This window comes from Canis lupus, chromosome 26, assembly GCF_048164855.1.
Source record: "Canis lupus baileyi chromosome 26, mCanLup2.hap1, whole genome shotgun sequence".
NCBI classification, from domain to species: Eukaryota; Metazoa; Chordata; class Mammalia; order Carnivora; family Canidae; genus Canis; species Canis lupus.
The window spans coordinates 10991670-11006419 of NC_132863.1; the positions used below are offsets into that span (position 1 = coordinate 10991670).

Genomic DNA, 14750 nt, shown 5'->3' on the forward strand with positions numbered 1-14750 from the left:
GCTCCCAGTATGGAGCCTGCTTCTCCCTCTGCCTGTGTCTCTGCCTCTCTCTCTATCATGAATAAATAAATAAGATCTCTTAAAAAAAAAAAAAAAGAAAAACTATAAATCTGTAAACAACTGCAAGCTATTTAGTCTTATAAATCTCTTGCTTAATCATCTTATCATTTTTCAGTATCCAGATTAAGGTTCTCCTAAATAAGCACAGTTCTTATTTCAAAGAACACATCTTTAATCACTTTTAGCTTTCCTCATTCATCAAAACTGCCCATGCCATTTGTGTAATAAAAAGTCAAAGCTCATTTCTTAGGCAAATGGAAGCTCTCCTTGGAGGAGGGAGGGGCAAGATGGTGGAAGAGTAGGGTCCCCAATCACCTGTCTCCACCAAATTACCTAGATAACCTTCAAATCATCCTGAAAATCTCTGAATTCGGCCTGAGATTTAAAGAGAGAACAGCTGGACTGCTACAGTGAGAAGAGTTCGCGCTTCTATCAAGGTAGGAAGACGGAGGAAAAAGAATTAAAGAAACAAAAGGCCTCCGAGGGGGAGGGGCCCCGCGAGGAGCCGGGCTGAGGCCGGGGCGAGTGTCCCCAGGACAGGAGAGCCCAGTCCCGGAGAAGCAGGAGCTGCACCGGCCTTCCCGGGCGGAAAGGGGCTCACAGGGAGGTGGAGCAGGACCCAGGAGGGCGGGGATGCCCTCGGGCTCCCGGGGACACTAACAGACACCTGCGCCCCGGGAGATGCGCCGAGCTCCCTAAGGGCTGCAGCGCGCAGGGCTGGACCCGGAACAGCTCGGGAGAGGCTCGGGCGGCGGCTCCGCGGAGGGGGCTGCGCGGCTCCGGGAGCAGCTCGGCGGGGCTCGGGCGGCAGCTCGGCGGAGGGGGCTGCGGGGCGGGAGCAGCTCCGCGGAGGGGGCTGCGGGGCGGGAGCTCGAATCCAACAGCGCAGGCCCGGGAACCCTGGGCACCGGGGCCACAGCCCAGAATCCGGCCTCCCCCCGGGACAGGCAGAGGCCGGGAGGGCCCAGGACCGCAAGGACGCTCCTGCCCCGAGCTGAGCAGATCAGCGGCCCCGCCCCGGAGCCTCCAGGCCCTGCAAAGGGAGAGCTCGGTAGTTACTGCGGGGGCTGAAGTCAGGGCTCCAGGGCTGGCCCGGCCACTGCGGTTGTTCCTCCTGCGGCCTCACGGGGTAAACAACCCCCACTGAGCCCTGCACCAGGCAGGGGGCAGAGCAGCTCCCCCAAGTGCTAACACCTGAAAATCAGCACAACAGGCCCCTCCCCCAGAAGACCAGCTGGACGGACAAGTTCCAGGGTAAGTCAAGGGACTTAAAGTACACAGAATCAGAAGATATACCCTGGGTTTTTTTGTTTGTTTGTTTGTTTTGCTTTTTGATTTGTTTGCTTCCCCCACCTTTTTTTTTTCCCTTTTCTGTCTCTTTTTCTTTTTTCTTCCTTTTTTCTTTTTTTTCTCTTTTCTTTCCTTCTTTCTCTCCTCTCTTTTTCTCCTTTTCCCAATACAATTTGTTTTTGACCACTCTGCACTGAGCAAAATGACTAGAAGGAAAACCTCACCTCAAAAGAAAGAATCAGAAACAGTCCTCTCTCCCACAGAGAGAGGGAATCCCCATCTGGATTACAATTCAATGTCAGAAAGCCAATTCAGAAGCACTATTATACAGCTACTGGTGGCTCTAGAAAAAAGCATAAAGGACTCAAGAGACTTCATGACTACAGAATTTAGATCCAATCAGGCAGAAATTAAAAATCAATTGAATGAGATGCAATCCAAACTAGAAGTCCTAACGACGAGGGTTAATGAGGTGGAAGAACGAGTGAGTGACATAGAAGACAAGTTGATGGCAAAGAGGGAAACTGAGGAAAAAAGAGACAAACAATTAAAAGATCATGAGGATAGATTAAGGGAAATAAACGACAGCCTGAGGAAGAAAAACCGACGTTTAATTGGGGTTCCTGAGGGCGCCGAAAGGGACAGAGGGCCAGAATGTGTATTTGAACAAATCATAGCTGAAAACTTTCCTAATCTGGGAAGGGAAACAGGCATTCAGATCCAGGAAATAGAGAGATCCCCCCCTAAAATCAATAAAAACCGTTCAACACCTCGACACCTAATAGTTAAGCTTGCAAATTCCGAAGATAAAGAGAAGATCCTTAAAGCAGCAAGAGACAAGAAATCCCTGACCTTTATGGGGAGGAGTATTAGGGTAACAGCAGACCTCTCCACAGAGACCTGGCAGGCCAGAAAGGGCTGGCAGGATATATTCAGGGTTTTAAATGAGAAGAACATGCAACCAAGAATACTTTATCCAGCAAGGCTCTCATTCAAAATGGAAGGAGAGATAAAGAGCTTCCAAGACAGGCCTGGAACTGAAAGTATATGTGACCTCCAAACCAGCTCTGCAAGAAATTTTAAGGGGGACTCTTAAAATTCTCCTTTTAAGAAGAAGTTCAGTGGAACAATCCACAAAAACAAGGACTGAATAGATATCATGATGACACTAAACTCATACCTTTCAATAGTAACTCTGAACGTGAACGGGCTTAATGACCCCATCAAAAGGTGCAGGGTTTCAGACTGGATAAAAAAGCAGGACCCATCTATTTGCTGTCTACAAGAGACTCATTTTAGACAGAAGGACACCTACAGCCTGAAAATAAAGGTTGGAGAACCATTTACCATTCAAATGGTCCTCAAAAGATAGCAGGGGTATCCATCCTTATATCAGATAAACTAAAATTTACCCCGAAGACTGTAGTGAGAGATGAAGAGGGACACTATCTCATACTTAAAGGATCTATCCAACAACAGGACTTAACAATCCTCAATATATATGCACCGAATGTGGGAGCTCCCAAATATTTAAATCAATTAATAACCAAAGTGAAGAAGTACTTAGAGAATAATACACTTATACTTGGTGACTTCAATCTACCTCCTTCTATACTCGATAGGTCTTCTAAGCACAACATATCCAAAGAAACGAGAGCTTTAAATGATACATGATACACTGGACCAGATGGATTTCACAGATATCTACAGAACTTTACATCCAAACTCAACTGAATACACATTCTTCTCAAGTGCACATGGAACTTTCTCCAGAATAGACCACACACTGGGTCACAAATCGGGTCTGAACCGATACCAAAAGATTGGGATCGTCCCCTGCATATTCTCAGACCATAATACCTTGAAATTAGAACTAAATCACAACAAGAAGTTTGGAAGGACCTCAAACACGTGGAGGTTAAGGACCATCCTGCTAAAAGATGAAAGGGTCAACCAGGAAATTAAGGAAGAATTAAAAAGATTCATGGAAACTAATGAGAATGAAGATACAACCGTTCAAAATCTTTGGGATGCAGCAAAAGCAGTCCTAAGGGGGAAATACATCGCAATACAAACATCCATTCAAAACCTGGAAAGAGGGATCCCTGGGTGGCGCAGCGGTTTGGCGCCTGCCTTTGGCCCAGGGCGCGATCCTGGAGACCCGGGATCGAATCCCACATCAGGCTCCCGGTGCATGGAGCCTGCTTCTCCCTCTGCCTGTGTCTCTGCCTCATTCTCTCTCTCTCTCTGTGACTATCACAAATAAATAAAAATTAAAAAAAAAAAAAAAAAACCTGGAAAGAACTCAAATACAAAAGCTAACCTTACACATAAAGGAGCTAGAGAAAAAACAGCAGATAGATCCTACACGCAGCAGAAGAAGAGAGTTAATTAAGATTCAAGCAGAACTCAACAAAATTGAGACCAGAAGAACTGTGGAACAGATCAACAGAACCAGGAGTTGGTTCTTTGAAAGAATTAATAAGATAGATAAACCATTAGCCAGCCTTATTAAAAAGAAGAGAGAGAAGACTCAAATTAATAAAATCATGAATGAGAAAGGAAAGATCACTACCAACACCAAGAAAATACAAACAATTTTAAAAACATATTATGAACAGCTATACGCCAATAAATTAGGCAATCTAGAAGAAATGGACGCATTCCTGGAAAGCCACAAACTACCAAAACTGGAACAGGAAGAAATAGAAAACCTGAACAGGCCAATAACCAGGGAGGAAATTGAAGCAGTCATCAAAAACCTCCCAAGACTCAAGAGTCGAGGGCCAGATAGCTTCCCAGGGGAATTCTATCAAACGTTTAAAGAAGAAACCAGGGATCCCTGGGTGGCGCAGCGGTTTGGCACCTGCCTTTGGCCCAGGGCGCGATCCTGGAGACCCGGGATCGAATCCCACGTTGGGCTCCCGGTGCATGGAGCCTGCTTCTCACTCTGCCTGTGTCTCTGCCTCTCTCTCTCCCTCTGTGACTATCACAAATAAATAAAAATTAAAAAAAAAAAAATTTTTAAATAAAGAAGAAACCATACCTATTCTCCTAAAGCTGTTTGGAAAGATAGAAAGAGATGGAGTACTTCCAAATTCGTTCGATGAGGCCAGCATCACCTTAATTCCAAAACCAGACAAAGACCCCACCAAAAAGGAGAATTACAGACCAATATCCCTGATGAACATGGATGCAAAAATTCTCAACAAGATACTAGCCAATAGGATCCAACAGTACATTAAGAATGTTATTCACCATGACCAAGTAGGATTTATCCCTGGGACACAAGGCTGGTTCAACAGCCGTAAAACAATCAATGTGATTCATCATATCAGCAAGAGAAAAACCAAGAACCATATGATCCTCTCATTAGATGCAGAGAAAGCATTTGACAAAATACAGCATCCATTCCTGATCAAAACACTTCAGAGTGTAGAGATAGAGGGAACATTCCTCGACATCTTAAAAGCCATCTATGAAAAGCCCACAGCAAATATCATTCTCAATGGGGAAGCACTGGGAGCATTTCCCCTAAGATCAGGAACAAGACAGGGATGTCCACTCTCACCACTGCTATTCAACATAGTACTGGAAGTCCTAGCCTCAGCAATCAGACAACAAAAAGACATGAAAGGCATTCAAATTGGCAAAGAAGTCAAACTCTCCCTCTTCGCCGATGACATGATACTCTACATAGAAAACCCAAAAGCCTCCACCCCAAGATTGCTAGAACTCATACAGCAATTCGGTAGCGTGGCAGGATACAAAATCAATGTCCAGAAGTCAGTGGCATTTCTATACACTAGCAATGAGACTGAAGAAAGAGAAATTAAGGAGTCAGTCCCATTTACAATTGCACCCAAAAGCATAAGATATCTAGGAATAAACCTAACCAAAGAGGTAAAGGATCTATACCCTAAAAACTATAGAACACTTCTGAAAGAAATTGAGGAAGATACAAAGAGATGGAAAAATATTCCATGCTCATGGATTGGCAGAATTAATATTGTGAAAATGTCAATGTTACCCAGGGCAATTTATACGTTTAATGCAATCCCTATCAAAATACCATGGACTTTCTTCAGAGAGTTAGAACAAATTATTTTAAGATTTGTGTGGAATCAGAAAAAAACCTTGAATAGCCAGGGGAATTTTAAAAAAGAAAACCATATCTGGGGGCATCACAATGCCAGATTTCAGGTTGTACTACAAAGCTGTGGTCATCAAGACAGTGTGGTACTGGCACAAAAACAGACACATAGATCAATGGTACAGAATAAAGAACCCAGAAGTGGACCCTGAACTTTATGGTCAACTATTATTCGATAAAGGAGGAAAGACTATCCACTGGAAGAAATACAGTGTCTTCAATAAATGGTGCTGGGAAAATTGGACATCCACATGCAGAAGAATGACACTAGACCACTCTCTTGCACCATACACAAAGATAAACTCAAAATGGATGAAAGATCTAAATGTGAGACAAGAGTCCATCAAAATCCTAGAGGAGAACACAGACAACACCCTTTTTGAACTCAGCCACAGTAACTTCTTGCAAGATACATCCGCGAAGGCAAAAGAAACAAAAGCAAAAATGAACTATTGGGACTTCATCAAGATAAGAAGCTTTTGCACAGCAAAGGATACAGTCAACAAAACTAAAAGACAACCTACAGAATGGGAGAAGATATTTGCAAACGACGTATCAGATAAAGGGCTAGTATCCAAGATCTATAAAGAACTTATTAAACTCAACACCAAAGAAACAAACAATCCAATCATGAAATGGGCAAAAGACATGAAGAGAAATCTCACAGAGGAAGACACAGACATGGCCAACACGCCCATGAGAAAATGCTCTGCATCACTTGCCATCAGGGAAATACAAATCAAAACCACAATGAGATACCACCTCACACCAGTGAGAATGGGGAAAATTAACAAGACAGGAAACAACAAATGTTGGAGAGGATGTGGAGAAAAGGGAACCCTCTTACACTGTTGGTGGGAATGTGAACTGGTGCAGCCACTCTGGAAAACTGTGTGGAGGTTCCTCAGAGAGTTAAAAATAGACCTGCCCTATGACCCAGCAATTGCACTGTTGGGGATTTACCCCGAAGATTCAGATGCAATGAAACGCCAGGATACCTGCACCCCGATGTTTCTAGCAGCAATGTCCACAATAGCCAAACTGTGGAAGGAGCCTCGGTGTCCATCGAAAGATGAATGGATAAAGAAGATGTGGTTTATGTATACAATGGAATATTCCTCAGCCATTAGAAACGACAAATACCCACCGTTTGCTTCAACGTGGATGGAACTGGAAGGTATTATGCTGAGTGATTAAGTCAATTGGAGAAGGACAAACATTGTATGTTCTCATTCATTTGGGGAATATAAATAATAGTGGAAGGGAATATAAGGGAAGGGAGAAGAAATGTGTGGGAAATATCAGAAAGGGAGACAGAACATAAAGACTCCTAACTCTGGGAAACGAACTAGGGGTGATGGAAGGGGAGGAGGGCAGGGGTTGGGGGTGAATGGGTGACGGGCACTGAGGGGGGCACTTGACGGGATGAGCACTGGGTGTTATTCTGTATGTTGGTAAAGTGAACACCAATAAAAAATAAATGTATTATTAAAAAAAAAAAAAAAAAGAAGCTCTCCTTGGAGAAAATCACTTCTCCAGTAGCCCCCTCTGCAACAGATGTGCATATCTGTGTACGTTCCCTCTTTCAAAATTGGGACGTAGGGTTTATATCCCTATTGCTCCTCAAAGCCTCTTCCAGGCCATTTTTTCTCTAACTTTTTAAAAATCCTTGTCCTGCTAAGAACCACAATATTTGGTCATCACCCTCTCCCACTCCTGCTTGCAGTCAGACACATAGATATCAGGCTCCTAGTCTCTTTCCTCATTCATCGGACAGTTGGCACCTGATTCAGTGTCCATTTGTAGCCAAGTCCTGTCACCACCCCCAGGTGACTGCAATGTTAATAATTACTAGTACCACGATCTCTAAGATTTTTTAGCCTCCCCACCACTAATAGTTCTGCAATACTCCGCCTCTGCCATCACATCTGTAATACATCCAGATATGTCCTTCTTTTATACAGTCACTGTATATTAGGTTCCTAAAGGCCCAGTATCTGTCTTCTCTTCTCACTTCACACTCTCATTCCAGGCAATTGCTTCAAATACCAATTCACAAATGACTCATGATATCTTAACCAGGCAATCGCCTCCTCTAAATGGCATACTCACACACCCAACCATGTACTTGACATCTCCTCTTAGACATTTCACAAGCACTTCAAACCCAAAATATCCACATGTGAACTCAAGAGGTGTCCCTGCCCATACTTGGTCGTCTTCTACTGTTTTCTCTGTTAATGAAGGGGCACAGGCTATCTGGTTATGTGAGCCAGAAATTTTGGAGTTGTTTGAAATAGCTCTCTTTACTCATCCACATGTAACTCATCAGCAAGGATTGTCAAATTTATATTCTAATTATCTCTAGAATCCATTCACTTCTTTCAATCTCCATTGCCACCACCTTAGTCCAAGCCACCATCATCTCTCAATAAGCTTTAAATCAATGAGTCTCCCTACTAGTTGATCTGCCAATCCATTTTTTCCAAAATGCAAATTTGAAATCATAACTCCCCACCCCCTTTGTTAAAATGCCTCAAAGGGGTTTTAAGATAAAGACAAGCTCAACAGGGACTGCAGGGTCTCCATTTACTCATCAATTTCATTATTTCTCTCTACTCTAGCCAAAATGCCTGCTTTTAGTACTTGTCATGCGTTTTCCTGCCAGTCTTTGCACATGCTATTCTCCCTGCCTGTGACTCACTTCCCTCCCTTCTTCACCAAGTTAACTCATCTTCATTTATCAGAGCACAATCAGCACTTCCTCAGACAAAGACTTCGCGGACTCTCTCTAACCAGGACTTACCCTTTTAACAAACCCCATTCCTACACTAACCCAACTACCTGTTTTCTTGCGCCTGGACCTGAGCCACCAACTGTTGCTAGAGAGTCACTGATGTGCCTTACCAGCCCCAGATGCACCCTTCAAGAAAGTACCACCATCTTTTTATAGGTGGTCATAGCACCATGCACCTCCACTTTGTAGCACTTACCGTGATTCTAATTTAACTTTTCTCTTTAGGGCAGCTGTGTGGTGTCTACCTCACCCATTTTATAAGCTCCATAAAGACAGTCTGTTTTCTCCTCACCAATGTATCTCTTAGTGCTTAGCTCCAGTATCTGCCATAGAGTCTGCTCTCAAAATATGACTTTCAAATGGAGAATAAACATTCTTTAAAGTGCCTTACCTTGCAAATCTTCCATCAATTCAAACATCCCAGGATAATTAACTTGAATTTCATCAGTATCCTATTTAAAAAGAGAAAGGAGTATTCATTTGACATTCATCATAAAAAAACTCCGATTTGAAAACAGGCCAGAGATTACCCAGACCAATTTCTCATGACAAATAGGAATCTTCTCTATAATATTCTTCACAGATGTCATCTGGTTTTGCTTGATACATGAGAAATGTCAAACTGTTAAATATTCACTATTCTAAAGAAAAATCTCCCTAAAACTCCATTAACCCAGTTCTAGTTTTCTCCTTGGGAAAAACACAGAAGTCATCTATTTTGTATCTGTGTCACCCTCTTCTTCAAGTCTTTAAATTCTTCTAGAATACTAAGTTTTTAGATGGAAGGGTTAGTTTACTGGACAAAATTCATAGACTTATAGATCCTTACACATCCTTACTGCATTACTCTGTACCTTGTCAGTATCAATCTCTTAAAATGTGACACCCAGGGGCACCTGGGTGGAGCAGTCATTAAGTGTCCAAATCTTGGTTTCGGCTCAGGTCGTGATCTCTGGGTCGTGCAACTCAGCCCCACGTTGGGCTCCTGCTCAACTTGGGATTTTCTTTCTCCCTGCTGTCTAAAAATCTTTAAAAAACAACAACAAAAAAGTGGTACCCAGAATCAAGCCAAATAAGGTAATCTCCCAATCTCAATCTGCTTCTAGTAATGCAGCCATATTACACTGGCTCACTTGGAGGACAGGCACACTGAAGGCACATACTTTATTTCTCAAATGGACTTCTGGGTAGTTATGTTCCATTGTTTTTGAAGCCTGATACAAGAGTCTACTGTTGGTATAGTGGCAGAAACTACTGATGCTCCCCCAATATCTGGGTGCTCCTTGATATTTTCCAAGCCTCTGAAAGGTATTTCTTCTGGCCAAAGGAAAGGAGAGAGCAAGGTAATAAAGAGCTAGTGAGCCTTTTCCAAGCCACTCCTTTTGCTGTAGTAATCTCAGAAGATTCAAGGGTGAGGTGGCACAACTATGGGATGGAGGTCAGCTGCCTACAGCATGAGGCTGTGATGTGATGAAGCTGTGTTAAGCATGAAGATGTAGGAGTTTGTCTACATTGGGAATTAGCCCCCAAATACAGGACACATATACTTCCCCCTAAGTATGATATCAAAATGCTGCATGTATCTCAAACTCCATCTTATTTGCACTAACCACTTTTGAAATGTCTAGGTCTTTTTGTGTTTTATTTTTAAAGACTGTATTTATTTATTTGAGAGACAGAGTGAACGGGGGGAGAGAGAGAGAGAGAGAGAAGCAGATTCCCTGCTGAGGACATGGGGCTCCCAAGACTCTGGGATTACGACCTGAGCCAAAGGTGGACGCTTTACCAACTGAGCCATCCAGGTACCCTATCTTTCTGTTTTTTGTAACTTTATTTAATATGCTCAGTATTTTTCCCAATTTTGGACTTTAATGTTGAACAGAATATAGTACAAAGCCGAAAAAACTTATCAAAAATATCCATTCTAATTCTCAGAGAAATGCAAAACAAAATGACCACTTTTTCTTTAACCTTAGAGATACAAAACCAAGTACAGGCAAGAGTTCACATACATTGTTAATGGGGCATATAAACTGATGCTATGTTTGGAAAGCCATCTGACCCTGTCAAAATTTCAATGTACAGATTTTTTAACCCAGCAATTCCACTGCTAGAAATGGACTTGACAAATATGCCAATATTTATGTGAAAGGAAATTCACTGCAGCATTGTTTGAAATAGCAACAAAATAACAAAAAAGAACCCCAAAAACTAACTGTAAACAATCTAAATGTCCATTAAAAGAGAATTGGTTAGGGATCCCTGGGTGGCGCAGCGGTTTGGCGCCTGCCTTTGGCCCAGGGCGCGATCCTGGAGACCCAGGATCGAATCCCACGTCAGGCTCCCGGTGCATGGAGCCTGCTTCTCCCTCTGCCTATGTCTCTGCCTCTCTCTCTCTCCCTGTGTGACTATCATAAATAAATAAAAATTAAAAATAAAAAAAATTTAAAAATAAATAAAAGAGAATTGGTTAAATAAAACATACCTATTTAATGAAATACTAAACAATTGTTAGAAAATCTGGTAGATAGGTGGAGGGGACGATCTTCAAGATATGTTATTAACTAAAAAAATCCTGAAAATGCTTACAAGAATAAAAAAGCAAGAGTGTATATATTATTGCATATGTAGGTTTAAATGATATAATTGTATTGTGGTCTACGATGAAAAATTGTTCTGAAAGGTCATCTCTGCAGAGAGGGACTAGGTATTAGAAGTCAAGAGGAAGAGACTTCTTTTCACTTTAGACCTGCTCTGTTATAGATAGGAGATAACTCCTATCTATACATTTACCTTTTTTTAAGATGTATTTATTTATTCATGATAGACATAGAGAGAGAGAGAGAGAGGCAGAGACACAGGCAGAGAGAGAAGCAGGCTCCATGCCAGGAGCCTGACGCAGAACTCGATCCTGGGACTCCAGGATTGCGCTCTGGGCCAAAGGCAGGTGCCAAACCGCTGAGCCACCCAGGGATCCCCTCTATACATTTTTTAAATTTCCTTTTTCTTATTAACAAATGCATAACTGTATTATATGTGCACTTCTTTTTTTTAAATATTTATTTATTTTATTTATTTATGATAGACAGAGAGAGAGAGAGAGAGGCAGAGACACGGGAGGAGGGAGAAGCAGGCTCCATGCCAGGAGCCCGACGTGGGACTCGATCCCGGGACTTCAGGATCATGCCCTGGGCCAAAGGCAGACGCTAAACCGCTGAGCCACCGAGGGATCCCCTACATATGCACTTCTTAATAAGACCATCTCTGCATTTTTCTACCTTAGGGAAGTATTTTTGAAAAAAGATTGTAACTAAGATTAAAAACAAAATTTCTTCCATCCTGATACCTACCATTAAGCAGTATCCTTTGAAAACAATCTTTGAGTGAAACTAAAAGCACTGTCTCCATCTCAATCAAAAGAATACAATAGCTTTGTCAAAGTCCTTATTCAATTTAAGATGAACCATATCTGCAATTTTCTCCTATTAGACTGGTAACTCCATATTCTAAAAGGAAATGACTCTTATTCAGAATGTCCACTAACTCTGAAAATAATTCACTATGAAAGTCATATAAATGTAAATAAGCAATCCTGAATTCACTTTAAAAATAAAAATCTACTGCCATATATAAAAATGATATGCCTAACGTTGTATGTAACATAAACCTGTGTAACTGATTATATAACCTTTTTGGGATGGGATTTTTAGAAAATGAATTATGACACAATGTTAACAGAGTATGTTACAGTGTATATGTCTCAAGGAACAAATTTGTATAGATTTATTATTAAATCAGCAACTCTCCTAATTTTTGTAAACCACAGAGAAGATTCCACACCAAACTTTTTGTATTATCTTAGTGTTTGAATTATTCGCCTCATTTTTTAGAAAAGAATATAGAAAATTAGATTTCCCAACCAACAGAAATATAGGATTTTAAGTGCTGTTATAGGTTAAAAATTTTTAGAATTTTTTCTAAGATTTTACTTACTTTTTCTTTAAGATTTTATTTATTCATGAGACACAGAGAAAGAGGCAGAGACATAGAGGGAGAAGCAGCCTCCTCACAGAGAGCCCAATGTGGGACTCAATCCCTGGACCCAGTATCACTCCCTAAGCTGAAGGCAGACGCTCAACTGCTGAGCTACCCAGGCATCCAAAGATTTTACTTATTTATTGGGGATGCCTGGGTGGCTTAGTCAGTTAAGCATCTGCCTTTGGCTCAGATCATGACCTCAACGTTCTGGGATCAAACCTCGAGTTGGCCTCCCTGCTCAGCGGGGTGCCTGCTTCTCCCTGTCCCTGTGCTTGCACTCTCTCTCTCAAATACATAAAAAACTTTTAAAAAAGATTTTATCTATTTATTTATTTGAAGAGCATGCATGCAAACGAGTGGGAGAGGAGGAGTAAGAATCTCAAGCAAACTCCACACTGAGCGCAAAGCCCAATGTGGGGCTTGGTCTCACGATCCTGAGATTATGACGTGAGCCAAAATCAAGAGCTGAACACTTAACTGACTGAGCCACTAAGGTGCTCCAGTAAAAAATTTTCTAAGATGCACAGTCCAGGGACGCCTGGGTGGTTCAGTGGTTGAGCATCTGCCTTTGGCTCAGAGCATGACCTTGGTCCAGGGATCGAGTCCTGCACCAGGATCCCCACAAAGAGCCTGCTTCTCCCTCTGCCTATGTCTCTGCCTCTCATGAATAAATAAAATCTTTTAAAAAAATAAATAAACAAAATAAAATACACAGTTCAATTTACAACCATAGAAAACTGCAAGAAGGCACACTTTTGAGGGTCCCTAATGTCAAAACCATTTTTAAAATAATACTAAGATACTATTTGGCTTTTTTTACTTCTCAGCCTCTCATAAGTACAATAGATTTTTCATAAGTTATGTGACATGTGAAATTCTAACAGACTATGACTGCAGAAGTAGGCATGAGAACTTAGTGTTTTTATTATGTCATATGTTAAAGAAATTTGTAAAAATGTAAAGCAATGACATTCTTTGAATTTTTTTCTTTTGGATAATAGTTTCTTTCCCCACAAAGTAAAATAAAGTAAATTATTTATGTTAATACATAAATTGTACACTATTGTTAGTTTTAAAAGTATTAACAAATACTAAAATTCAATTTGAATTTCTAATTTGGTTAAAATTGACAGGTAAAACCCACATAACAAAAGCTCTCTAAGGTTCTCAATAATATTAAGTGTGTAGCAAGGTCCTAAAACCAAAAATTTTGAGAGTTGTTGCTGACAGGAGAGAGCTAAGATTTAGGGGCTTAAAGACATAACAAACTTTTACAGTTTAATGTTTACAACCAAAATATATTTGTGTTATTACTTATATAATTTTAAAAAGCTGAAAAATATACAGTGATCCCTCTATGTACAATTGCCTGTATTTGCCAGTATTTGCTTTAATTACAGAGCAGAACCCTCACGTGAAGCAGAGCTTTCCCATTTTCAGCTGCCAACAGCTGACTGTTGTTCTGCTGAGTCAGGCCATTTACAGTTTACAAAAGACACAGCTGTGAAATATATTGCGGATTGATGTCATTTCCTAGCCTACTGCCTCTTCCCTTATTGAAGACCCTTTCCAACTTCAGCGACTCTTGTGGTCTCTTCCCTGTGCTTTCTACCAAATCAAGGAAGGACAGGACCATCTGTTTTTGGCTGGCTGCTTTTATGAAATATGTTCACATTAAATCTCCTTAAATGAGTTATTTCAATCTTAAGCCTATCATCAATGAGAAGCTTTGTCAGGAAATTCTTATGTCCTCTAGGAAAGAGACATGTTTAAATCTGAGTGGTTTGGAAAATCATAATAAGTCTACTCAACTGATCTCTGAAGGCAATAACAACATCCTTTCAAATGACTGTGCTAATGAAAGGAGCTTGAAGGGAGCAACCACTGTCTCTCCAGACGGAGACTTCCCTGTTGGAAGCCTTGGATAACAAAGTAATAGGACTATGAGGAGGGAGAGAGAGGAAGGCAAGAACAAATATTTATTGAGCATCTACCTTGGTCCAGGCACTTCACACCCTTTATCTTAGTATTTCTCATCTAAGGTGAGAAACGTTTGCTTTATATATGCTTTATATATATATTTTTAAAAATGATTGCTCAGAGACGTGAAGTAAATATCCAAATTCCCCTAGCAAGGTAAGTAACCAAATTATACTTGTCAGACACCAATGCCCCATACCATCACTATACCATGCTGACTCCATGTTTCTTCAAACAGCCTACAGGTCCTCTTTCCAGATCTCTCCAGCCCTAATGGAGTTTGGCCCATTTCCTACATTTTCTAACCTTGACTGTAAATGCACATACTTTCATTTCTGCCTCATAGGGCACTATTTCAGTTGAGGGCTGGTGATAGAGGTAGTGCTGTAAATGCTCCTGAACATCTCCTTTCCCCATCATCTGAAATGCTCT

General features: G+C 41.2%; 1 protein-coding gene and 1 long non-coding RNA gene across 8 annotated transcripts in view; one reads left to right on the forward strand and one right to left on the reverse strand.

The window, feature by feature from the left end:
- Positions 1 to 14750, reverse strand: part of NDUFAF5 (NADH:ubiquinone oxidoreductase complex assembly factor 5) — a 63195-nt gene that overhangs the window by 32566 nt on the left and 15879 nt on the right. For all 7 annotated transcript variants that reach the window (XR_012018212.1, XR_012018210.1, XR_012018211.1 and 4 more), the window contains one exon: positions 8692 to 8752. Coding sequence is in view for 4 of the 7 variants with exons in the window: in XM_072800042.1 (XP_072656143.1) it covers positions 8692 to 8752 (61 nt within the window). In the remaining 3 variants the exon portion in view is untranslated. The remainder of the gene's footprint in view (positions 1 to 8691; positions 8753 to 14750) is intronic.
- Positions 348 to 11936, forward strand: LOC140618059 (uncharacterized). The gene is made up of 3 exons (XR_012018232.1): positions 348 to 497; positions 9980 to 10102; positions 11390 to 11936. It is a non-coding gene; the product is annotated as an uncharacterized lncRNA (long non-coding RNA).